Consider the following 26,957-nt stretch of genomic DNA (forward strand, 5'->3'; position numbering starts at 1 on the left):
CGGGTACAATTATCGGGCATTAATGCGGGCCATGGCCCGCGCAGGCGCGCAAGTAACGCCTAAACGCCTGGGATTTCGATGACGTAAGCATTGATTTGTATGGAGTGGCGGCTTTGACCATTAAATGAGAGTTCACGGAGTGCGTATCGGCCGATACACTCGCTCGCCCGTATCGGCAAATACGAGTTAATACAAGACCCATTAAAAGAGATAAAGTGGGCCGCATTGGGTCGGTGACCCATTGGTGGGTCACCCATCGGACGGTGTGGATCAACCATCGTAAATATCTGCCCTTTCTATATTTAATCGGTTAAATCAGTGTCGGACGTGGAGACTACGCGAAGACGGATCAGAATAACTAAAGAGTCCGCAGCTCTATAAATTCTGATTTTCCCCTGAATTTTTTCTCAAAAAATTCATTTTTTGCCTCTCGTTTCGTTACTCTTCTTCTACCTTCTCAGTCTCTCCCGTCAAGATGCAGATCTTCGTGAAAACCCTAACGGGCAAGACGATCACTCTCGAGGTCGAGAGCAGTGACACCATTGACAACGTCAAGGCGAAAATTCAGGTACCGATTTGATCCTTTTTTTTTTTCCAGAAAAATTCGGTTTGGGTTGGAGTTTACGCTTGTGAATGTGTGCGTTTTGATTCCGTGCGGTGTTTCGTTTTTTTTTATTTTTATAATGTGTCTTTTGATTGGGGGGGAATTTAGCTTTTTGTGTTTTTAAATTTCGACATAATGATGTGGTTTGATGCCGGGGTTGTCGTATTGTTGTTGTTGATTTTTTTTTTAATTGGGTTTATTGAAAATTTGAAGCTTACATTATGTTGTTTACTTATCTTCTTTCTTCGAGCTTGGTGAAATTGAATTTCGGAAGCTGTTTCCTTGGTATGCTTTTATTCCTGAATTGTACTTAGGTTTGCTACTTGGTCTTTGCGGGTAGTATTTGTAGGTTCTTGTTGCTATATGCTTTGTGCCAGTGCATGCGGCTATTGCATTTATGAAATCTGTAAGGATGAATAAGAAGTTTGTAGTGAATTTCGTATACCCTAATATGACTAGATTTGATTGGGAGTAGTGAGCCAGCTTAATCATCTGGTTTCCTGTCTTTTCATTATATGCATGCTTATGTTTAACTATTACCATTTCTATTCTAATTCCATCTGGTTATTGTGAAAGTGGTTGATATGCCAAGAGAATAGATAAAAGTCTCTAACCATGCATTAGATAGCTTATAACCTATGGGCATCAGTGACCTTGTTCCACCCTCTCTCCAATATGCACTTATTGTAGGTGACCAGATAACTGGTTCTCTTCTAAGAGTACTTAAAAGAGTAACATATCCCGCATTATAAGTATTGATGATACTTTTTCTTTAATTGTTTGCTTTTTTCTGTCTCATATCTCTGACATATGTTAATTGATGGCTTTGCAGGACAAGGAGGGCATCCCCCCTGATCAGCAGAGGTTGATCTTTGCCGGAAAACAATTGGAAGATGGAAGAACACTTGCAGATTATAACATCCAGAAAGAATCAACTCTTCATCTGGTTCTGAGGCTCAGGGGTGGGACAATGATTAAGGTCAAGACCCTCACAGGAAAGGAAATCGAAATCGATATTGAACCCACCGATACAATTGAAAGGATTAAGGAGAGAGTGGAGGAGAAAGAAGGGATTCCTCCCGTGCAGCAAAGGTTTGCCTCTCTTACTAGGTTTTTTGAATCCCTCTGAGATGGACCTGAATTATTAACCTGAAGTTGATGAAGTAGATATGTCATGTGTGCTACTTCTTTCAAAAGTGGCACTTGATTTTTTCGTTTACTTTGTACAGTCCAATAACCTGAGCTGTCTTCAATTTTTGGACAGGCTTATTTATGCTGGTAAACAGCTAGCGGATGACAAAACTGCTAAAGACTACAACATTGAGGGTGGTTCTGTTCTTCATCTTGTACTTGCTCTGAGAGGTGGCCTATGATGATAAATCATCCATCTGAATTTTGAATGGGCTGGGGCGATAATCTTCTATGTGAAATTTTGGAGAACCTGTTTTCTTAGTTTCTCTGGTAGAACACCCATTTATGTTTTCATTGTGTACGGTTGGCGACGATCCCAATTACTAAATAGATTATTCTTGAGTGTTGGCTATTGTTACGTCATAATATACGTTTAGTTGATTGTCACAGACATATTTAACATAATTTGAACTTCGAGATTTGGGATTCTTTAGAGATAACATAGCCAATGTAAATAGTTGTAGGACTTACTTCATTATTACATTGTCTGTTGAACAATACTGTTAACTTTCTTACAGCACAAACAACAGAAGGTCACATATCTGGATTGTCAACCTGCTCAGATGTGGATTTAGGAAGCCCCTGGTTTAGTAACCACCAGAAAAGAGAGCAATTCTGTGCTTCTTGACCTTTGAGTGGTTAACCGATACTGATGCTAATAAGCTCGAAAATTGCTTTAATCCTTTAAAACTTTGTCTAATCTATGTCAAGGTCGCTCGCAGGCACCAGGTTTGCTCAAGCAATCTTCTGTTCGATCAAATAGTGAGTTGACACTTTGTTCAATCTCCCCAGCGAAACACCATAGTCACAACAGTTACAAAGTGCACAAGGTCACTTGCTTTGCTTTAGTGAATTTTCTGAGCTAAGAGGAGAGTACCTGTGTTTGCTTTAGTATTTGTTTCCTATTTTATGACTAAAACCGTAGGACTGAATCGATCAATAAATACAAAAAGAGAGAACTTAATATAAATATTTCTTCAGTCGCTGTACACTTTTGCTCTTTCTTTTGGTTCAAACTAGTATTGTACATCTATTTAGAAAAAGTTTCCGATTGCAACCTGTGGAACACCACTTCTGCTGAAGTGGGATCAGCATCAAAACCAAAACTTTCTCCTCCATACTGTTTATAGAGGTAATCCTTGGAAGTTGGTGGAGGTAAAAGTCGCACAGCCTCGGGTAAATCAGAGGAAGGTGGCGAAGGAAAATTCTCCTTCAAAGAGTAATAAACATCAGCCAACAGGAGCCAGATTAAATCAGGATCCATACATGCCAGTCCAGAAACAGCATTTATGGAAGCTTCACGCAAACGGGTCACACTACTGCAAGCAATTCCAACTACAAGGCCACAGACCCTTTTTAGGACCTGTTCAAATGCAGACGAGCTCCTCTTATTTCTGGAGATTTCAGCAATCATGTTCAGCACGGCTGACTGGACCTTAATAGTGGAACCTTCAGCCCTAGATTCTAGTTGAGTTTCTGACATAACTCTGTAGGGAAGTAGTAATGGTTTTTCCTCTTTTGGTACAGGTCTCTTATGAAAGGGTGACGTGATCAAGAGGTTCCAAAAGTGAGATCCATCAGTATAAAACCGGCGAATAAAGAAATCCCCTCCACAAATATGCACCACACTGCTCACTACACCCATACACCTCTGTACAGCCTGCAAGGAGAGCAAATAATTTATAAAACATCACTAAAATCAAACACCTTGGCTGACAAAAGGATATAATGTCAGAATTTGTAAAGCTGTAACATCAGAAACAAATGATCAAAACAACTTACCAACAAATTTCTATTTTTGACACAAATAACCAAGTATGGCCATATCTTGTTCATTGCAGGAAGCAATCTATTTTCATCGACTCCCTCTTCTGTAGACTCCATATCGTCTTCAACATCTTGAAATGAGCAAACCAGAATTGCATGTCCGATTTCTTCTTTGCTTTCCTTCTCATATCGGAAAGCTTCCTCCACTTTAGCTAGTGTCGCAATTCCATCCTACAGAACCATATATTTTACATGGAAAAGCATCAATTACTAACAGGTATTCATATGCAAGTGATCAATGACACAGCATAGAAGTTCAGAGTAGGTTTGTGAATAAATCCAGCCAAAGGCTAAGAGCAACACAGAACAACAGAATAATATTGTAGCCAATGGTGCTCTCCGATTTTTATCAATAATTGCAACACCCTCCAATTGCTTATTTACAACTCCTGAACCAGATTCCTATTAAATTCAATGATAGATTGTCAAAGTAAGAAGCATTACTATAATAGAACTTTTCTAGCATATTTTCTACTTATAATTCAACTCGAGTTATTTAGACTGTAATAATCATGAACCATTAAGATTTTATAAAAACAAAAAAAGCAAATAGGTAGCAATAAAAAAAAGACATTTTCTTCTTAAAAAAAAGAGAAGACATAGGACCTACAACTAAGATTTAAATAAAATAAGATTATTGACTATTTTTTAGAATAAACAAGTGTAGAAAAGAGGATGGTTGCTAAATTTCCTAAGATGAACAGATACTACAGCTAGGACGAGTAAGATTCTTCTTTTACCTTAAATAAGTTATCCACACAGATTTTGTCTTCTAGTGTTCTACTTTCACTGCATAAAAAAGTCAATGACAAATGCATGTACCTTGCTTTGAAAATTTACCCATCTATTGACCTGAAGAAGCACCTTTCTGACAGGTTCAAATGGGTAAAAGTATTTGAGTTATCTGTTTTCTATTCTAATTGTATAAAAATTTAAGAAAGACCTTATGAACTATTTGACATAAATCTGAAATCAACAAGCCAATTGAGCACAATAGGTAAAAGGCACCATTTGCAATAATTAAGTCAGATTCATGGTTTTACACTTTGAGGCTTACAAGATTGACGATTTTTTAATCATGGAAGCAAGAAATAGTACCTCAACTATGCTGAGAGCCACTAGACATGCAGCTTCCGTCATTGAAGCAAGTAAAGGAGTTGCAGCCACTAAGCATGATCCAGCAATTGATGCAATGATGCGCCTATATCTTCTTGATTCATTCAGCTTAAGTAGCATTTCTTCCCAATGCTCTAATTGGAGTCCAATATCATTGACTAGGACATTTTCCTTTTCTGGCCCATGGCAAGCTTAAACTCAATGAATAATAATCATACAGGAAAGAGATTTGGATGAAATATCAAATAGAGAACATTTAAGAAATTCAAAGATTGAATAAAATATTGCATATGTTGCAGTCAGTCATTATTATAACACTCTCTTATAGATCAGACCTCAACAATTTAGGCATTATAAAATCAAAGTTCTCATATACGTTGTGCTATAAAAGGAAACATCACTTATACGCAAGTAAAGAAAACTCTATCATTCCGCTCTTGCATGATAAACTTACAATGCATTCTAATTTTCCTATAAATGCATCTGGTAGTAAAGGTTTAATGGTGAAATATAGAGGTAGCAACCAGTCAAGCCAGTTTGGGAGCAGCTTGGGCTTGGCTGACTCTGCTTGCTTTAAGCTCGATTCCGCCCGATTTATTTCATGTTTGAACCAAGCTCAACCTTAAATAAGGCCTGTTTACTGAATTGAAGCCGAGTTCATGCATTATGTAAATCAGCTCAAGGCTCATTGGGCCACTCATAAAACTTATATAACAAGAGTTCATTAAAGCTGACATGCTTTTCTCTTGTTTTTAGCAGAAGAGGGAGTGTTAAAAAGCAAGCATAAAATAATAAAGAATAGTCCCACTCTCATTAAGGCTCTCTCTCATTTATAAGTATAACATAAACAACTAACACGATAATAACTGATGCAGAGAGGCATCTTTTCTTATTGAGTTTTGCACACAAACATCTTTTTTTTTTTTTTTTTTTTGATAAAGATGTATTAATAAAACAGAAGAACATTACAGAGTTTGAGGGCGCATTTCCCTTACAACCAGAGATTGTAGGGTAGCTCCCTGCCTAGCAAGTACATCTATTCAAACTCTTCTTCCTTGGGGTATCTCGTCACTCATTTCTTTCTCCTCCCACCTTTCTTATTACTTCTTTTCTTCCTCCTGTATGCTTCACATCACTCTTTCCTCCCGTCTTCTTCTCCTCTTGTTCTCCTGTCTTCTTCTTTCTCCTCTTCTTCCCCCGTCTGCTTCCTCTCATTTCCTCACTTTCCTTTTTTTTTCATTCTTTCATTCTGTAGAGGCACTGCTGACCCTTCCAGTAAAAAGAAAGGGGAGGATTGCAGCCCCTCCCTCCAGCCTTCTTATCTCTTCTCTTTCTTTCACCTGTCCTTTTAGCTCTTAACCTCTTCTTCCTCAATCTCTTTATTTATTTTTTCTAACATTTTCCATCACCAGGCATTTGTGGAGCACTCGATTCTCCTATTTTCCTAAACTACGAGGTGTGATGCTGCTCCTTTCGACCCTATAATTGAGCCAAGCATGAGCTGAACTCAAGCCCATTAAATTTTTCTCTAGTCTTGCTTGAGCTCATGTTCAAGTTCGAGTTGAGCCCAAACCTACCAAGGTTCGAGCTGACCTCAGCTCGGCTTGGGCCGTTGATATAAGACCCCAAACACATGATACATTTGGCTGCTTTTAAAGGAACTCTGTTGTGCCTAATGCAGCAATAAGCAGATGCCTCAAATTAATGTTTCAGCTTTGGATATGTGTATTCTTGTCACTAGCACCATAAAGACAGCACAGCCTAATGGATTTCTAAAATTTTCCACTTACATGCTGTTAGCAGGATACTCCTCCATTGACTATGGTATCAACTGAAATATTTCAAAATCTCTATTCAATCCCTTCAAGGTAATCCATCTGACATGTTGTGCTGCTTACCAAAAAAATCCTTCCATGTGAGAAACTACTCTCAAGGAAGGGCCGCCAGGTGATGAACAGCCTCCACAATGTCCATGACGCTGTGGAAGAATAAGTCAACCACATTTTATTGCATAGCCCCTTCAGCTTCTCTGTTTGACATGCAATTTTCAGTAAAATGGGAATCTAAATCAGTGTCTGAGCCTCTTCCCATGGACTTCTTATCCTAAAGTTACATTGGAGCTTTCCCATTGGGCAGATTCTTTGGAAGGTCGCTGTGGCAGTGGCAACCATTTCATGGTTCCTTTGGAAGGACAAACAAAAGAACAATCAATGGAATATGTAGATCGATGACCATTGTTGTTGAAGATGCTCTTCAGAATATCTTTCTTCAGGCCAGCATAAGGGTCGCCCACCCTTGCCTCTCTAGCATTCTTCGCTAATGGAAGGCTGTCTCCACCTTTTCAGCTTGCACTCCAGCTAGACTGTCTGCCTGCATCCCCCATAGTAGGCAGGCTTAGCTCTGGGAGTTCATTGGGTAACTGGGGTTGGCTGGTTTTGGGGCTGCTGTCTGCAACCACATGAATAGAATCTTTCTCGTATTCTTGATTCCTCTTGGTTCATGTGACTCAGCCAAAGCAGAAAACCAATGCTATCATGTAAGGAATTAAGTTCTACTCCTGGAAACTTAGCTCACCAGTAACAACTGAAGGAGATTCAACTAGAGATGTTAGCTAGATTAGAAGAGGCTGACCACCTCCTTGAAGGCCTGCATACATATTTGAGGAAATTGTAGTTCATTGTAGCCACCTTAATGTTCAGTGGCAGCATAATTTTAGGACAACCAACGATATTTCAGACAGACTAGCTAAAGAGGGGCACCTCGTGTCAACATCTGACTACTGGGCACTCCTTTCCTATTGTTGTATGAGGCGTGAGGAAATTCCTCTCCTTAAAAATAAATAAATAAATAATCCCTCTCCAATTGTAAATTCTTATGCCCTTCTAACTATAAAAGCTAAAGTAAGTCAACTTTTCAAAAAGAAAATAAAAAAAAATCAGAATTTATTGATCCCTTCTTGTCATTAAGAAACATAGCAGTAGTAAAAAATCCAAACTTATTTTTAGAGTTCAAGGAAGTTGCTCCAAATCCAAGGATAAGTGTAACTAAGTTCAAAAGCAACTTTTTTTTTTTGAAACAGAGTACGAAAGCACTTTTCTGCAGGAGTATCTAAAAAAGAGTCCCATAAATTGGAAGGTTGAGAAGAGTTTTATATGAGGCTAATATCAAATAGAATTTTCTATGCAGTACATCTCCATTACTTGATGACGAGAAGCCATCACAAATTGATGAATTCATCTTTAGAACAGCATACCACACTGTAACTGTTTAGGCTTTTTTTTTTAGTTCCTTATGCAATCGATAAGATTTGGACAGGGTTTAAAGAGGTACAAAATGCAAGACTTATGCACATTGTAGAAGTACTTTATCATCGTTAAACCAAAAATTATTTTTATTCAGTGCTTTATTTTCTCTTTTCAAAAATGATTTTTCATTTGAGCTAGTCCACCTAAATTTTAAAATTTGTCACGATACTTAGGTGGGTCCTACACAAGCTCCCTATGTAATGGCATTTGGATGGCCATAGCAACAAAACAAAGAGTATAAACACTGTTTGCAGTGTCCAAGTGCAATACGAGTATTTTGTATGTAGGGCAGGTGTAATTTGAAGTAGCCTCTGATTATTCATATTGATCAGAACGTGTAAGTTCAGGCATAATTTCAATTCTTATGCAATCTAAGACCTGTTAATTAGTATTTTAATGTGATCCTATGAAAATAAATTTCATCAAGGAAAAGGAGAAGAGTTACTTCTGTCACCATTTGTGAACTGAAGTCAGCAAGTTGCTATATCGCAAACTTGATCACTAGTAGGGAAGTTTTGAGTTGTCTAGCCCATTTTCAGTGGTAGACAAGAAAATTGAATAAAGCACTTTAAAAAAGCAGCAAAGCTTTAGAAATTTTCTTTTCTGACATATGATGCTATTTTTCACTCCTAAAGAACATTTAATCATGAATAAAAGGCTTTGCTAACTCAACTAGAAATTATGAATAATGTTCTTTTTGTGGTTCATCAACAACTTCCACACCATCTTTAGATTAAAAACAGATCAAAAGAAATCAGACTTGTAACAATTACCATGTACACAATTCTGACTCTGATTTACTTTCACCTTTTGCTCCAATTCAGACATCTTGGTCTTAATGTCCATAAGAAATGAATATGCATCCCCAGACACCCTAGAAGCCTCGTTCCTACAGGCCTTTGAAATTTCACCCACAGCCTAAAGCATAATATCAGTCAAGCACAATTAAAGAGAAGTTGAATCACATTTCCACATGTTGGCACCATAAATATAGCAAAGAGACCGTGCAAAAAGGAAAGCACAAACTAGCATAACAGCAATTTGACTAGAGTACAGTTTTGGAAGTTCACAAGATGAAAAAGTCTCAATAATCTTGATAGCCTATAAAATTTATACTACAGTAGTCCAGCTTAATGCATACTTGAGGTGCCACAACTCATCTCAAGCTCTTGGCTGGTTCTTTACAAAATTGTGGTAGAAGTGAACCTGAAGCTTTATCTACATCAATCAGTTGTCAAGGTGGAAAGACAAGAACTCTTTAGTGGTGCTTCTCTCATTTTATGTGAATGTTAATACTCTACACAAAGAGGTAGAAATGTATATGAAAGAAAACGTTTTTAGTCTCAAGCACCCCAAAAAATGTAAAAGAGACTTTAGTACCCACATGCTTTTTTTGGTAATGATAGCATTCTTGGGTCCAAATCTTGGAGGAGTATAATAGCAGCTAATGTTTCAAAAAGACAATGTTTGGTTCTATGGAGAAGATCCCAAATAAAAAACCCAACTACAATGTCGAACTATTGAACAAGAATAAACATGTTGACAAAGACATTAAGACCTTTAAGAACGGAATAGTTAATTCTGGATGTTGATGCCGACCAAGAATCTCAAGCTCCATTGAAACAACTCGCATCTGTGAAATATACATCAAGAATTAGATTAGTCTCTGTAAAGAACAAAAAAGAATCACATTCACTTACTAAACCAATAAAGTTCAAGTAAAAAAAGAGAAAGAAAACCTAAAAGTTTGAGGAAGTCACAAGAAATTCATTACTTTTAGCATGAAAGAGGATTCTATAAAGAGAGCTCCCAGCAGAGTATCCTCAAGGCAAGATGAGAAGGTACAAAGCAAGAGATACCCTCAATGCAAAGGAAAATAAAACATAAAAAAAAAAAAAAAAAATCAAATACGAATCAAGTTATTGTAGGATAACCCATTCCCTGGTCGATATGTCTATTTCCTAGGAGTGTGCAGTTGTGCAACAATTTCATGTTCTGATAATATCTCCAAACTTATCCAAATACATTAAAAAGAACCCAATGGGCTCTTGTTCCTAGTGGCCAACTGACAGTGAAATCGCTTTCCAAAACAAGGTGTTAGGTCCAGTAGCAATAAACCTAAGGGAGGTTCCCTAATTCATTCAAAATCAAGTACATGCACAAGTAATAAATCACAACAAAACATAGAGACTTATAGTAGTTCACAACCCAAACTCAAGTTGCTAATCCATTCTTAAGGTATTTTCAGCTCAGAGTTAATTCACTATGTTTGGAAAGTCACATGGTGTCTACAGTAAATTGTCTCAAGTGTTAATCATAATGTTGCCCACACAGAGACTTATCCACTTGATTGACCACATCGGTCAGTTTATAATGTACTCGCTCACATAGATTTTCAATGGCAAACTAGACTTCCAACCTAGATCCACAAAGAGATTTGTTAGTAACTAATCAGGCCCTCTTGCTTAGAGCCATAAAGGGATTTGCAACAACTCACTAGGCACTCTTGCCACCCATAAAGGAATTTTTCAGCAATATCAGCCTACACAAGAACTTACAGTCAACGACAATTAGGTACACTTACCTAGACCTACACAGGGATTTTCAGTAACAAAAAACAAGACTCTCCAACTTATACCCTCAACAGAATTTTAGCAGCCAACTAAACAACACAACTTAAACTCACAAAAGGTTTATTAGCAGTTAATCCACAGCCACGAACGAAGAGAGGTGGTCTTTGTGAAGTTGGGTCCAAGGCCTATCCCACGTGGGATTATTCCTTAACACTCCCCCTCATGTGTAGATCCTCTTTTGTCGCTCTACAAGTAGATAATTTTAGGTGTAGGCCTTTGTTGTGGCTTTATAAGTGGATAATTTAGGTGTAGGCCCTCTTTTACGGCTCTACAAGTAGATAATTTTAGGTGTAGGCCTTCTTTTGTGGTTTTACAAGTGGATAATTTAGGTGTAGGCCCTCTTTTGTGGCTCTACAAGTGGATAATTTAAGTGTAGGCCTTTTTTTGTGGCTCTGCAAATTGATAATTTAGGTGTAGGCCCACATATGAGTACCCGCTCTGATTCCATATGAAGTTGGGTCCAAGGCCCATCCCAAAATGACTAGGCAACTTAGAAAACCTTTTTTCCAGCTAATAAACTTAAGATCTTTGTACTCACTAATCCATGTGGAACTATTCCTTAATAGTCTTAATTTATTAACAACAACTCAAATAGTCCTTAATTGATTAAAGTTTCAAAATTGAAACTCAAAATGAAATCAGATAGGTTTTTGAAATGGAGGACACACTTTCAAAATGGATTTCACAATTCAAGACCAACAAGTAATAATCTAAATAGTTTTAAGGAATCAAAGTACAAGATCACTAGTTCAAATTTACTTGACCAAGTGTGCTAAATTGATTTTGAAAATCAGCCCTAAATTTTTTAATACTATGCAAATGCTACTTCAAGTTCTCTTTCTAAACTAAATAATATGATTTTAAAGTACTAATGCTCGAATTCTAGCAACGATTATGCTAAGCAATTAAGAATTTCAAAGTAAAAGCTTAGAATACTTAACTCCTTTGAAAGTGGCTTATCAAATATTCAAAAATTTGAACTCTAAAATCAATGAGTGATCGTAGGAGACTTACCGGTCAAGAATATCAAACTTTGGGGGCAAAAACAACTTAAATAAATGAAATCTCAACATTAACAAATGGAGCCATTGAGCTTTGAAAGGACATTTTGTCCTTTTGTAAAGCTTGGTGAAATCTTGATAAAAATCATGGGAAAATACTTAATTTTTTTATGAGTTGCAACTCACATAGGTCACTTACAGATTTTGATCTTGGCTAAATCAAAACTTTTAATCTCTCTTTTTTTTATTTTTTTTGAAATACTGAAAACTTTTAATATCTTTCTACAACTTTTCTAGAATGTATCGTTTGGATGATTATGGTTTGATGGAACGGTCATCAATAAATGCCCATATGCTTTTCTTCAATTCGTTTGAATGGTTTGTCATTGTGCCTTTTCTCTTTCCTAGGCATTCGACTTCTTTAGCCTAACCGTTCGAACAATTCGTCGGGTCGATTCTTCCAGTAGCTTTTCTCTCTCATATCCGTTCAGACAGTTTTTATCCAATCAAACGGTCTTCTTTGTAGGCCTTTTCTTCTTATGTTCTCTTCTTGCCTTTGTTGGGCTGGCTATTCGGATATTTTGGGCGAACAGATTGGCATAGAGTTTTTTCTCTCTTCATCATTCAAATGGCCGACTCTATGCCATTTAGACAAATTGGTTGCTTTATTGTCTTGAGTGTTCTCTTGGGCCATTTGGAGGGTGTCCCAAACAATTGCTTTCAAAGAGCTTTCTCTGGTGCTCCTAGACCATTCGGACAGTGCACTTTCTTTGAGCTATTTGTTTTCTTTTCCAATGGACCGTGTAGACGATCCGTTGCCTATCGAACATTATGCAACCAAAAATTACCTATGAGATTTTTTGTGCCATAAAAAACATATTTAACACACTTCATTAGTAGCTTAAGTGTTTGTTATCATAAAAACTACCTTAATGGGGATCTTGAGACCAAAACACAGGGAGAATTAAATATGCCAACAAAGACTTGTATGCCCTTTAGGGCTCACATGTCACATATAGGTGTTGTTTTGAATGTGTCAAGTAAATTAGATAAAAAAAATTAAAACCCAGTAATAATTGCCTCGATATCATGTAGCTCAATACATGACATGTATCGGCGACTAGGCAATATTGTTCTCTTATGAACTCTCCCCTGCTAGAAGGTTTTGAATTACCTGATGAGCTATTAACAAATTATAATTTCAACCAACCCACGAGGGGGATCCAAGTGGTGAGATTAGGAATAATGTGATCAACCGAGTTGACGATCACTGTCGAACTCACAACAATTGATTAATGCAAAAACCACTAACCCTTTTACCAAGCTAGTTGATTCATAATTCATAAGGACATAAGATAATTTCATTTGACAACAATTTTTCATACTGACTTTTCCATTACATCTCTATGAACGACTCATATTTTATTGGAAAACAAAGACCTTTTTTTTTTTAAAATAAAAGATATCTCTAAATAAGGCTTTCTTATATGCCATATTTCTAATTATGATGATCTAGATGTTATGTTATTAAACATGGTAAATTTTCAAATATGTCCTTGTTAACCTAATAGATACAAAAAATGTATAATCATCTTTTGCTATCATATAATATTTTAATAAATAGTTTTAATTTTAAAAAGATTAATGGAAGAAGTGGGTGAAGCTTACCCTTCCCCCCTTTTGTCGAGAAGGAAGAGCGAATTCACTTCCGTCTTTGTGACTTTTGTCATTGAAGGATCGGAAGGGGAGGGAGAGGGGTAAAAATGTTCGATTTTTAAATTTTAAATATTAAATTTTATTTAGAAATCCCCAATAAGGGATAGTATTGCCTTTTGGTAGTATTGTCATTGCCTCTAAACATCTCACAGGTAACAAAAATCTACTACACTCAATATCTCTTTGTCTCACATAAATTTGTTACCATAGCTGACGGCTCACAAACTAAAGTTCTCGGGAAAGGATCAACTTCTACTATACCATCACTTCCGTTCACAGATATTCTTTTTGTTCCTACTTTTCCCTAGAATCTTTTATCTGTTAGTCAACTCACAAAATATTTTAATAGCTCCATCACCTTCTCACCCACTTCTTGTGTGTTTCAGGATCTTATAATGAAACAGGTGATTGGTGGAAGTCGTGAACAAGGGGGACTCTACTACCTGAACGTGCCTAAAATAAATACCGTTTCAACCAGTGAAACTGAGACAAGTCTATGGCACAATCGGTTGGGACATCCATCCGCACAATCTCTTCATCGTCTTTTTCCTACTCTTAAAGAAAGGTCAGAGTTAAATTGTGAAGTCTGTCAATTGAGCAAACACCAGAGGACAACATACTCACCTTGCCCAAAACTTTAAAAGTATTGCTCATTTTTCATTAATTCATACAGATGTATGGGGACCCTTGTGCGTCTCAAATATTTCCGAGTCAAGTACTTTTTTTTTTTTTTTTTTTGATAAAGATGTAATCCATTAAAAACAAAAAGTTTACAAAGAGATAGGGAGCAGATCCATAACAACAAGATGTTGAAGAGATGCTCCCTGTTTGGCAAGCACATCTGCTGCCGAATTTGCAGATCTCGGAGTGTGAGACCAAATACAAGAAAATAGTGAGGTAATCTCTAAAATCTCTTGGAAGATTTCCCAATGCCTCCATGGTGGAAATGAAGTGTCACGGCCCCATCCAATGACTACCTTGGAATCCCCTTCAATGTGAATTGGGCCACTACATTTATCTTTGAAAATCCGGAGCCCGTTGAGAAGACCATGAAGCTCTGCAGACGTTGAGTTGGAGATGCCTAATGGACCCGCATAAGAAAACCATTGATTGCCAAATGAGTCTGAAATCACACCTCCGAAACCTGCGATCCCCGGATTACCGAGAGAAGAACCATCAAAATTCAATTTTAAGTATCCAACCTCTGGGGGCGCCCACTCTTTCATAACTTGAATCTTGGTCCCCAAATGCAACCTTGCTAGATTGCTCCAGTTTTCACGAATAGAAGTGCCCTTGAAAGAACAAAAATGTTTTTTTGTCAAGAGCCAGATGGATATTTGGCCCATCACTTTGTTCGCTACATTTTTCTCAGATTCAAATTTAGCCTCGAACCGCCTCCTATTCCATTCATTCCAAATCCCCCATGGCACAAAACTGACACATGCCGATAGCATCATTTTACCGAGCCCAGGAAGGGGATAACCATAGATTGACTTGCTAAAACTGAACAGATCTGCAGAGATACATATTTGCAAATCGAACTTGCAAAAGATAGAGGACCAAACCTTCCAAGAGTACGGGCATAATAACAGGGTATGGCTGGCGGATTCATCTTCAATGTTACAAAGAGGACATAGCAAGTCTATTGAGGGGTGACCCCTTCTTCGAAGCACATCCGCTATAAGGATCTTATTTTGGCAAGCACTCCACATGAAGAATTTTATTTTTTGGAGGGCAACAAAGCTGCCACACAAAGTAAATATCAAGCTCACTCTGCGTTGAATCCCAACCATTAATGTGTCTGTATGCAGATGCAACTGAGAATTTGCCGCTTTTGTCAGGCCACCATATGAGCTTGTCTGCATTAGAAGGCCTCATCCTGACATGGTTCAAAGAATCTAGTAAACGGCTTGCTTCCATTGCTTCTACATCAGAAAGACCCCTTCTGGGATGAAGACTCAAAACAGCTCCCTCGAAAGCATCTGCCACTGTTATCTCCCTTTGAGTGGAGATAAGAAATAGACTGCTAAAAGAGTTTCTCAATGGTTCCTGTCCTGTCCACCAATCGTCCCAAAATTTAAGAGACATGCCGTTACCCACAAAGAATCTACAAGCTGAGGAGAAATCTGGAAGAAGTAAATAAAGAGATCTCCAAATTGATGATAGCCTTCTCCGATTTCCCCCTGACATCCACCATAAAGAATTCCAACCCAACTTGGTACGAACCATATCCTTCCAAAGGTTTGATGAATTTGAACTTCCATATCCACTTCAGAAGCAAGGCTAAACTTCCCGAGTCAAGTACTTTATTACATTTATTGATGATTTTACTCGTAACACATGGTTATTTCTCTTTAAAGAACATTCTGAAATACCATCCATATTTAAATCCTTTCATGCTATGGTACTCACTCAATTTGGTCAGAAAATAAAAGTACTTCGATCTAATATTGCCAAAGAATATACTTCCAGAGACCTTGACTTTTTTTGTCAAGAGAATGGGATTATCCATCAAACATCGTGTGCCTACACCCCTCAACAAAATGGTGTAACAGAACGGAAGAACCGTCATCTTCTTGAAGTAGCTCGCAGTTTACTGTATACCATGAAAGTTTCATACTTTTATTGGTTGCATGCCATCCTTACTGCATGCTTTCTTATAAATAGGCTACCCTCTTCCGTTCTCTGTCATCAATCCCCATACTCCTTATTGTTGCCAGATGATGATCTTTTTTCACTTCCCCTGAAAGTCTTCGGTTGTCAATGTTTTGTTCATATTACCACCCCACAACACAGTAAACTTGATCTCAAATCTGTCAAATATATCTTCTTAGGATACTCTCGCACACAAAAGGGTTATATTTGCTACAATCCCACTCTCTAAAGGTTACTTGTGTCTAGGGATGTAACTTTTTTTGAAAACTCTTTATATTACTCTGACAATGCTCTCGCAGTTTACTATATACCATGAAAGTCTCATACTTTTATTGGCCGCATGCCATCCTTACTGCATGCTTTCTTATAAATAGACTACCCTCTTCCGTTCTCAGTCATAAATCCTCATACTCCTTATTGTTGCCAGATGATGATCCTTTTTCACTTTCCTTGAAAGTCTTCGGTTGTCAATGTTTTGTTCATATTACCACTCCACAACACAGTAAACTTGATCCCAAATCTGTCAAGTATATCTTCTTAAGATACTCTCACACACAGAAGGGTTATATTTGCTATAATCCCACTCTCTAAAGGTTGCTTGTGTCTAGGGATATAAATTTTTTTGAAAACTCTTTATATTACTCTGACAAGGCTCCTCCAAGTCGATCTTCAATACCAGCTTCTCCTTGACCGGTTGTGCCCCGTGCTACGGAATTTGTACAACCCCCAAAGACACTGGTTGACACCACACCTGCTGAGTTTACGGATCCCACCGAGGTAAGTCCATCTTCTCATGCTATTTTTAGCCCACGATATGATACGCGTCCCATTGCCTTGCAAAAAGAACCCAAATCTTGCACTAAGCCCTCTACTTCTCACCCCATATCCAATTTTGTGTCTCACCATCGTTTATCTCCTTTATGTTGTCAATTGCTTTCATCTATTTCCTCCATATCAGTCCTGCAGTCCTGCAGTCCTAGTAGGAGGTTCTCAAACATCTAGGGTAGAGGGCAGCAATGGACGAAGAAATGTAGGCACTCTATGAAAATCAGACATGGGCTCTTGTTCCTCTTCCATCAGATAAGAAACATATCGGTTGTAAGTGGGTTTTTACTGTGAAACACAATTTGGATGGGTCCGTTGCTCGCCTTAAGGCTCATCTTGTTGCTAAAGGCTATACACAGTGTTATGGAATTGATTATGAGGAAACATTCTCTCGGGTGGCCAAAATGAACTCGGTACGTATTTTATTATCTTTGGTTGCTAATTCTTCCTGGCAAGTAAATCAGCTTGATATGAAAAATATTTTCTTAATGAGGATATCAAGGAATAAATTTTTATGCAACAACCACCTGGATTTGTGGTTGAGGGGGAGTCGGTATGTTGATTGAAGAAATCTCTTTATGGTCTGAAACAGTCTCCTCGTGCATGGTTTGATAAATTTAGCCAAGCACTCATGCGGGCAAAATTTCATAGATGTTATGTAGATCACTCCGTATTTATTAAAGACACCTAAAGGCAAGGTGATTTTGGCAGTATATGTTGATGATATTGTCTTAACCGGTAGTGATCCCGAGGGGCATTAAGGAAACCAAAGAAGAGATATATGCAGAAATCAAGACAAAAGATCTTGGACTACTTAAATATTTTCTGGGTATTGAAGTACTACAATCCAGACATGGGATTGTACTATCTCAAAGGAAGTATGTCCTTGATCTACTAAAAGACACAGGAATGATGGGGGTGTAGACCAACAGAAACCCATATGGACTCAAATACAAAATTATCTACAGGTACTAGAGAAGATGTGGATATTGGAAAATATCAAAGACTTGTGGAGAAACTCATTTATCTTTGTGTAACAAGGCCAGATATATCATATGTAGTAAGTGTGGTGAGTCAATACATACACAAGCCACAACTCAATCACTGGCAAGCACTAGAAAGGATATTGCGATGTTTGAAAGGAGCTCCAGGAAGAGGGATTCTCTATAAGAACCATGGTCACTTCAACATAAAAGGATTCTCAGATGCAGACTGGGTTGGATCCCCGAATGATAGAAAATCTACTTCGGGATATTGTACAATGGTTGGAGGGAACTTGGTTACATGGAGAAACAAGAAGCAGAATGTAGTTGCAAGGTCTAATGCAAAAGCAGAATACAGAGCAATGCCACACATAATTAGTGAGCTTCTATGGACCAGATCCCTTCTCACTAAACTGGGATTCTATAAAGAAGTTCCTATGGATCTATATTGTGATAATCAAGCAGCAATACATATCACATCAAATCCAGTCTTCCATGAGAGAACAAAGCACATTGAAGTAGATTGCCATTTCAAACGAGAAAAATTCCAAACCAGCATATTATCTCTCAAACATATATCTTCACAAAGCCAAGTTGCAGACATTCTCACCAAACCAATCACTCGTAAGATCTTGTCCACCATCTACAGTAAGTTGGGCATTTACGACATTTTCTCACCCCCAGCTTGAGGGGGAGTGTTACAATGTGGGACCCACCATGAGAACGTGAGATGACATAATGAATCATCACACGCACTGGCATGAGTTGGAAGATGTGAAGCACAAGCTAGAATGAGTTAGAAGATCAAGTGGGACCCACAATGATAACTATGAGCTGACATCTTTATCATATGATCACGTCCTCATAGAAGAGTTTTAGTTTTAGTTATGTTAGTCTTTTAATTATGTTGAGTTATTTTATTATGATAGGCTTATCTTTAAGAGTTATAGTTTGGATGTAATTAGGAGAATGATAGTTTAATTGTACTTGGACTCTACTACTTTCTTGTACTATAACTAGAGGTGTTTGTACTCAAATTAATAATAAGAAAGTGAAGTAGTTATCTACTTCTCTCTCGTGAAGGCTTCCTCTCTAGCCTAAACTCTTTTTCCTTTTTTTTTTCTCTTCTCTCCTCTCTACCCAAGAACTCTGTCTCTCTTTCTTTTTCTTTCTCCCTCTCTCACCTTGCTCAAGATTTCAGTAAAGGCGTTCTAAATTCAACAAAAAAATTTAATCTTTAGATAGACAACATCAAATTTATATACATATCAGAAATTCCTAGATACATTTAATTCCTAAGTGATGTGCCCTATAATATTTTTTTAATTGCAGAGATCCATGACAGGAAATAAATGGTTGGCAATTTGAAAAAATGATCCACATAATGCAGCTACTTTGTCTACATGGAATTAAAGACAAACCAAAACGGGTAAAGATTCACATTTTTTAGCATTTCAAACCCATCAACAGTTCACTTTTGTCTTATGTGTGAACCTAATAGCTACACCCGTCACCCCCCAATATCCACTGCACCATATGACTGCTGCTACAATCAGATGTCGAAACGCCAAATATGTTACTTTGGTATATGCATTATGATCCAAACACTAACTATTTGGTCTATGCTTACAAGGAAAAATAAAGTTAGACGAAGATCATCATTTTTTTATGATTCTAATGCAAGAAAAAGATAAATTACCGGTTCCTCTAATAACGGTAATATTTCATGAGCCACCCCAATAAAGGATAGTATAGCTGTTAGCACATCAGGCACATGAGGATTGAGATCCAAATGCCGTAACTGTCGACATAAAGAGTCAATTATATAGTCTGCATTTGCTAGAACTAATTCTCCAACCTGTCATCAAGAAAGATAAATTTTTTACACTTCAGAGAAACTTCAGCCACCAAATGAATAAAGTAGAGCTACCAAGACTCACAGTAGAATGCCCACAGGATGTAGAGAGCATATGTAGGACAACATCTGCAGCACTCCGTATTTGGTAGCTCGAACAGATAAGCTTTTCCAGCAAAAGATAAAGGGATGTGTGTAGAAAACCACTGCTTAAGAAATCTCTTCCAAGAGTTATACTGAAAATACCAATCCCATCTAGAATAACCTGTTTCAAAGAAACTACATTATAATAAGTGTGTCAAGTAGGTGATGCACTTGGCAAGACCAGCCAATGAGTCCTCATTGTAGGTGATCCAAAATCAGTACATCTCAATTTGAAAATGGATGCAGGAAATTGATGAAAAGGAAAAGACAAAAACTGGACCACTGAATGAGAGAGAGAGAGAGAGACCCGGTGCAGCGCTGCAGTGTCCTGGAAAAAGTGACAACTCAGATGCTCCACTTCTGCATCCTGAGCTAATTTAGAGGAATATTTATCTGTGGGAAGGTCCCAAACTTCTGAAGACAAATATTCATGTAATATGCTACCAACACAATCAATCAAATGAACGCTTGCTTCGTTTCCACCAGTGACTTTCCAGAGAGAATCTCTAACCATAGAATTTCGAATACCATAAAAAAACTTGATGTCCTCAGAGTATTGACAGAACATTTTCCCAAATTGTTCAATGCACTTATCAGATGTGCCAAATATGATCTCGTTTAAAACGCAAGCAGTAGTACTTGCTTGACGAAGTAAGTGCCCCAACTCACTTCTGACATACCAAGAATGCCAGCTTTCTTTACTATATTCTCTGATCCGAAGCTCGGAGATAAGTTTACGAAAATTGTCCATCAGATGATCAATGAGAATGGATAACGGCACTTTGCTCCGCTGGTCTGGTCAAATGACAAGGAAAACATAAATATACAGGAGTTAAAATGAGACGTAATTTAAGGAAAAAAGTCGCTTTTCAAGAGCTCCAGAGACCTGCCATTGTGGACAAACCAACAAGTCTAAGTACTCCTGCAAGAACCTGGTATAGCTTCTGGCCTCCGCGATAAACAAACCATGGTGGCATGCGAGGAATTTCAAAATATTTAGGGACATCTTCCACAGAGTTTAGTATGTTTCGAGTGGAAGAACCAGAATGTAGGGGCATAGGCTGACGGGCATTATCCACAGTCTGGGCATCAGCACTAAAGCAAAATCCAGTTCTCAACTCTCCCACTGAGTGAAGGTATCCAGCAGAGTTTTGTTTTGCTAAAATAAGCTTGTCAAAAGAACCAGAAAAGACTGAATTATGACTCAAAGATAAGGTTAATGCTTCCAATAGGCGAGCAACTGAAACCTGCAAATCCAATCATACAACTGGATTACTCGTCATGGTCCAAGGATCTAGCAATTTTTTTCTTTCAGAATAGAGATGAGATTTTATGAAGAAAGAATTCCAAGGATCTAACATTAAAAATAGTGAAACAAAGAATTTATAAACCTAAAGAAGAAGAAGAAATTATGATAAGAAAATGTCTCGGGAAAAAAATATATACTTAAGATTGATTACAATATTATTTGAGACATGGATAAGGAAATTAGACGACATTTTATATCAGTAAACTTTTCGTCCATCATATTTAGTCTTGTCCCACTTACAGGAGACAAAAGAAGATGATCCACCACAAGTTGAGGACCTGCATGATACATCAGTGCCAGTAATCTCTGACCATATGAGAGTGCAGTTGCTTCCTCATTTCCAAGCATCAATTTTGGCAGTTTCTCTATGAGCCTAGTACAGAAAAGTGACTTCAGCAGACCTAGGAAATAAATGCCTATGGTATATCCTAGACAATTTTACTGATTAAAGAAAATGAATACTAGACAACCATGGAGGGGAACAATGAGTTATCAACCTGTTAAAAGTTTCAGCAACTTCATCCTCGGTTAAGTACTTCCCAACCACCCTAAGTACAGATTGAAGGAACTCCTGTGCAACTGAAGACACATCCACCGAATCATCACAAACTAAGATGCATATGCATTCCTGAAATTTTAATAAAAACAATCCATAAACATTAAGAAGAAAGATGAAAGCACCAAGCTGCCAAAGTAGTATGAATCAAGTGCACGTCAAAAATATCAATGACAACAAACAGGAGCAAGCCAGGAGCTTCGGCTTAGTGAAGCTCAAAAAAAAAGAAGCAAGGTAAATAAGGAATAACAAAGTTCTGCTCAAGATTCCTTTTAGTCACCCTAATCTTCTAGTCCAAATATCTAAATTTACAAAACATAATTAATTTAGTAACAAAGTCCAACATGTGAAACTTTCAAAAAAAAGTCCAATATGTTCATTCTTAATAAGAATTTTTTTAACTGGTCCTCTCTCACTTGCAGATCTTGATAGGGTCAGCTTGTTTTAGTTCTTGACTAGGATTTTCTTAATTAAGCCACTCCAGCTCATGCTATCGTAGATAACTAAAGGCCAGAACAGCATGATCCCAGAGAGGAAGAGAAAGAACAGATCAACAAGAGTCATACTCGTGCCAAACAACTTTAAAGATCTGCTAAAATAGCAGAGAAGCGATTGGGACAGAAAGCATAGTCATAAACCTTGGAGTGACCTAATTAGTCTCTTTATACTGTTTTCTCTATTTTTCCTATGGCTGCATCACTTACTCATATTTTTTACATAGACCCCAGATGCTTTAACAAATCACAATAAATTGCAGCACTTTCACACAGAACAGCTTTCACACAAAAGTGATTTTATAGCATAGTCATAACCAAAAAGAATGATGGAAGACCAAGAGAAAAGCATCAGATATGGATGCTCTACCAAGAGCAAATGGATAAAGTAAACAATTTATAAACCCAAAAAGTCCAAAATAATGCCGGCAACCTTATGTTTTACTTTTGTGATGGATAACCACATTGTGCTAATTAGAATAGTGCAAAAAGCACTGAGGTGTCATCTCCCACATAGGTACCAACTTAAGTCTCAAAATTTAACCTTTGCCTTTCTATACTCCTTAAAGTTCTGCCAATTCTCTGCTACACTAGATAATGGCATAAAACCATAAATGGAATGTTCAAGAAAAGCCAGTTAAAGTACTGTCCCACTGTAGATTGTCAATAAAATGCGAAATATAATATACCATATAAGAATTCACATGGAATGAGCAGTTTATCATTCTTTCCAGAACCAATCAAAATAACAAAGAATCTAATATTATTTTTAGGTACAAACAGCACCAGTAGAAGATGCTAACTCACCAAAAACATTAACTTGCTCCTTTTCAGAGTGTAGTTGCACTTTGAAACTAATCCCCATATTGAATCCAGAAGCCCTTTCCTCACTTTCTTTGCAGGATGGACACATAACTAAGATGGCAGCACAAAATTTCTTTAGTTACGATCAACAGGTAAAAGAGCATATAAAAATTGCATAGATGATAAAACTTAAATGTGGAAATGTGACAGTACAGAGTTTCTTTAGTTACAATCAAAAGGTAGAAGAGCATATCATAAATCCATACATAATTAAACTTACATGGGTAAATGTGACAGCACAGGTAGAAAAGCATATCATAAATGCAAACATGATGAAACTTACGTGTGGAAATGTGGCAGCTAGAAGTTTATCCACACGTACGGATGTTTCTTCAAGCCATTCCTTTGTGCGGTTTACATAAAAAGATCTAGAAGCATATGAACAGTCAGATTCTTTAAGATCAGAAATGGGAATAATGGCGCCATATGGCTGACAGATTGAGTTTTCTTCTGGCTTTTCTTGTTGAACTTGAGTCTTAGCAGACAACTGCTGAAATGTGACAAGAATAGACTGGGGACTGTTGTCTTTATTGGAATGACAACCAGTAATCTCATTCATACACATTCGAAGGCCAGTACAATTTGCCTCATCCCCAAGTACCACAATAAGGAATTCAGAGAGACCTCGTACTGCATTCTCAAGGCTTTCCGCACTACCGGCAGCACCACTAATCATGGTTTTTGAAACATGTAGGACTTTTGTGAACTGACTAACCACACCTGGTAGAAAAAAAGCCAGTGCATCTGCAGTACCAACCTGCAGGTAAGTAAAAATAAGATCTAAGACAATGGCATTCCTTGACCTAAAACCACATACTTCTGGCACTTAAGCACATTAATTACATTATTTTCAGCAAAAAAAACCAAATGTGTTTGTACAGTGCATCTGCAAGCATATGAAAAGCAAAAAAACCATGATGTTAACAAGCATTTAAAGCCCCCCCCCAACACCATTACTTTGATAGATGAAAATTTATTTTTGAAACACACATCAGCCCTTTTTTTCCTTTTTGAGAAAGACAGATTGACACATATAAGAATTCAAAAGATAAATGGAATTTTTTTTTTTTTTGAATGTTGAACCCCAGACCATAGTGAGACCAGAAACCAATACCTCACACAAGATACGCCCCAAGTGGCTGAGCTTCCACAAGGATAAATGAAAACTTCAAACAGCAACAACTGACATTTTTTACTCAACCTCCAGGGATTAATTTTATGAATGCTACATGCATTTATTATTTAAAAAAACTGCCTCTGTTGATGTAAATATAGTTTCACTGTCATGAATGTATTCATGGATGATCACTAAGAAAAATGGTCAAAAACAAAAATTCATCCGACAAATACCAGGATTAAATTCAAGTTCCAAACAGAAAAGGTGCAATACAGTTACCAATTGCTTAAAATGATCTTTGGAAACATTGCTAATCATGCCCATACAAAAGATAAAGTGGTTTAGAAAGCAGGATGTAATGCTATTTTATAACAAATTAAAATTGCTGTACTTCACCAATAGAATAACAAGAAGGTATATACTGGCACATGATTGTAAGCATACACAAAATTCAGAATATACCTTTCCAACAAGCACCCGAAGTGTTAAAAATGCTTCTTTCCGGAGCTTTCCACTTCCATGAAGTCCTCTAACTGCCTCAGTATCTGCAATCTTCTCGCAGTCAAAGTCAAAGTAGGTTGTTCAGATTCTCTAACACACCCAAATGAGAAGGGAACACTAAAACACCAAACAAATGCACAAATGCATTAGAAATTATTCCACCTGAAGTAGAAGAGATAACCAGTGTCCAACTGCAGGGGATGCTTCACGTGACTGGAAGAATGCAAGTAAACACTCTTCTGCTTCAAAGGAACATCCAAAAGGGGCCATGAGTTCGGCCTGCAAACTCTCTCCCAAAATAAAGGCAGGCAAAGCAGTGATCCTTTTACATGAGCATGAAGTATCAGAGCAAGGATGTAGCCTAAGCAGCAGTGCTCTGAAGCAACGAACTATCCCTTCACGAAATTCTTCCGATGCCTCAGAAGAAGAAAGTGAAGCCCCAGTTGCCAATTTCTTCAGGACCACAACCATCTGAAAAGTCATCCCTTCTCACAAACAGGTTAGCAAATTCCTAGTATAAAAAATTCCAATTTATTTTTTTAAATGAAAAGAATACTGCAGCTTTTCTTATCCCAAAATGGTGATTTTGGATTAGTCAACTCAAAACCAAAAGGAGCAAAAAAGACTGTGATGAACACTTATATGAAAAAATTTATACTTTATTTTTTCAGAGTAAGCACCTTTTTCACAATCAACCAACCAGATAATTACATGCTAGGACAGCTAGGGTACACCAAATAATATGATTAAGCATGCGACAGTTAGGGAAATCTCAGTGGCTACATCATGATGCTATTTTTAAATTAACAAGTTGAAAAGTTGAATTCTGTAGGATTGCGATTGATCCATGGCTCAAATGATTTACAAAGTAAGTGCTTCCTTTTTCCAAAAAATAAAAAGTGTTTCAATGGAACAGTAAGTATAAAGTGGAGCAGAATTGAAGGAAACAGATTATCAAATCATGAAGAAAGCAATCTACGAATTGACAGAGTAACATAACTTTGAAACAGAGTGAGGAAGCTGGGTTGAACGGATGATCGAAAATATTTCAACTAAGAACATAAATACCTGGTTCACTGACCCAAAATAACATTTTTTCAGTAGTTCCTCTAGGCATACAAGCACACCTTCTGCCACAATATCGCCAATCACATACGGTTTATGGGAAGCATCAGCCATTCCGAATTCATTTTCTTTCTCCACCTTCCGGGATGCCCTGCCCCTGCATAGGACAGCCGCATCGAGAAGAAGCAGCAAAGGGAACAGGGTATAGCTGAAAAGTAAAACAAGTACGTATCACAAAACAAACACATCATGACATTCAAATACAAGAGATTTCGAGGTGAGTTCTAAAGGTTTTCTTAACAAATAAAATAAAATTCAGTAAGTACGACGACCACTGAGCAAGCAAGCAAGTAATAACCCCAGCAAATTCATACAAAAAGTCAGTCAATGAGTAAAAACACAAAGTAAAAAACTCGAAGCAGAGCCAGAAGAAACCACAAATAACGTACTCGAGACAAGGCTGCAACGCATAACCAGGAGTACGACTAAGAAAATCCGCCATTTCTGCTAGGGTCGGGCAGGACTTCTTAGGGTTTTGGAGAAGGTTGAGAAGATCTAGGCAGTAAAGCTTGAGTTTGGTGAAGACATGGCTTACGGCTTCGTCATGGGAGGGTATAGTAGCCGGCACCCGAGGTGCCTCTGCTGCTGCTCCTAGCATTTTCGTTTACGTTTACGACTAGCGAAGCGGTGGTAGGATCCTCTGCTCCAATTTAAATAGGCCCGCGAATCCGCACGACAGAAAACGAAGAAAAAATAGAACAGTTTGGAATTGGATTTTTTGCATTACCCAAGAATGCCGTTATTTATTTATTTATTTTTAAAGTCCGAAAAAAATAAGAATATATTTTAAAGTTGTATATACTTCGAGAAGAACAAAAATAATTCTATGTAATTTCATGTGAATAAAAATTTGCTTTCAAATTATATAATATGTTACTTTATATGAATAAGTTAGTAATTAATAAATAAAAATTAAATTTAATGCAATCTAATTACTTATCTTCTAGACTCTTCTATAATTAGATAAATTTTGGCTAATTTAAAAAATCATTCTAAATAAGCTATGATAATTATATAGACTAAAACAAGCCTAAATATCTATTAATTATATAAAAGGAGCGATTTTCAAATACAACCTCTTTGAATATCATAATTTCAATTCATATTTAGAAATATTTATTTTCACAATTAAACTT

General features: G+C 37.3%; 2 protein-coding genes across 4 annotated transcripts; one reads left to right on the forward strand and one right to left on the reverse strand.

Moving 5' to 3' along the window:
* The first annotated feature begins 355 nt into the window (after nt 1-355).
* On the forward strand, nt 356-2,145 carry LOC137951677 (ubiquitin-NEDD8-like protein RUB2). Its single transcript, XM_068798508.1, has 3 exons — nt 356-568; nt 1,437-1,696; nt 1,869-2,145. Exons 1-3 carry the CDS (start codon nt 476-478, stop codon nt 1,975-1,977), a joined length of 462 nt encoding a protein of 153 aa, XP_068654609.1. The 5' UTR covers nt 356-475; the 3' UTR covers nt 1,978-2,145.
* A 615-nt stretch (nt 2,146-2,760) lies between these two features.
* LOC137951568 (uncharacterized) lies at nt 2,761-26,427 on the reverse strand. Of its 3 annotated transcripts, none has more exons than XM_068798322.1 (17): nt 26,211-26,427; nt 25,765-25,969; nt 24,859-25,167; nt 24,658-24,747; nt 23,362-23,835; nt 23,022-23,129; nt 21,662-21,792; nt 21,405-21,537; nt 20,742-21,102; nt 20,163-20,650; nt 19,797-19,976; nt 19,556-19,714; nt 9,602-9,676; nt 8,817-8,961; nt 4,721-4,914; nt 3,578-3,793; nt 2,761-3,455 (listed from the first exon to the last, which is right to left on the reverse strand). In XM_068798322.1, exons 1-17 carry the CDS (start codon nt 26,417-26,419, stop codon nt 2,826-2,828), a joined length of 4,107 nt encoding a protein of 1,368 aa, XP_068654423.1. In that variant the 5' UTR covers nt 26,420-26,427; the 3' UTR covers nt 2,761-2,825. The 3 variants fall into 3 exon arrangements, with proteins under 3 accessions (XP_068654423.1, XP_068654422.1, XP_068654424.1); XM_068798321.1 differs by having other exon boundaries at nt 4,721-4,929; XM_068798323.1 differs by lacking the exon at nt 26,211-26,427 and having other exon boundaries at nt 4,721-4,929; nt 24,859-25,181; nt 25,765-25,912.
* Nucleotides 26,428-26,957: the final 530 nt, after the last annotated feature.

Source organism: Aristolochia californica, unplaced genomic scaffold (assembly GCF_029961685.1).
Source record: "Aristolochia californica isolate CCGP_79_NKW_82.1479 unplaced genomic scaffold, dmAriCali1.0.hap1 SCAF_15, whole genome shotgun sequence".
Classification (NCBI taxonomy): Eukaryota; Viridiplantae; Streptophyta; class Magnoliopsida; order Piperales; family Aristolochiaceae; genus Aristolochia; species Aristolochia californica.

Bases quoted from the DNA above. Each gene is read 5' to 3' on its own strand.
- LOC137951677 (XM_068798508.1), top strand. From the start codon at position 476: ATGCAGATCTTCGTGAAAACCCTAACGGGCAAGACGATCACTCTCGAG. The intron at 569-1,436 runs GTACCGATTTGA...ATGGCTTTGCAG, and splicing joins ACGTCAAGGCGAAAATTCAG to GACAAGGAGGGCATCCCCCC. The intron at 1,697-1,868 runs GTTTGCCTCTCT...ATTTTTGGACAG, and splicing joins ATTCCTCCCGTGCAGCAAAG to GCTTATTTATGCTGGTAAAC.
- LOC137951568 (XM_068798321.1), bottom strand. From the start codon at position 26,419: ATGCTAGGAGCAGCAGCAGAGGCACCTCGGGTGCCGGCTACTATACCC. The intron at 25,970-26,210 runs GTACGTTATTTG...TTTACTTTTCAG, and splicing joins GCGTTGCAGCCTTGTCTCGA to CTATACCCTGTTCCCTTTGC. The intron at 3,456-3,577 runs GTAAGTTGTTTT...CTCTCCTTGCAG, and splicing joins TCAAAAATAGAAATTTGTTG to GCTGTACAGAGGTGTATGGG.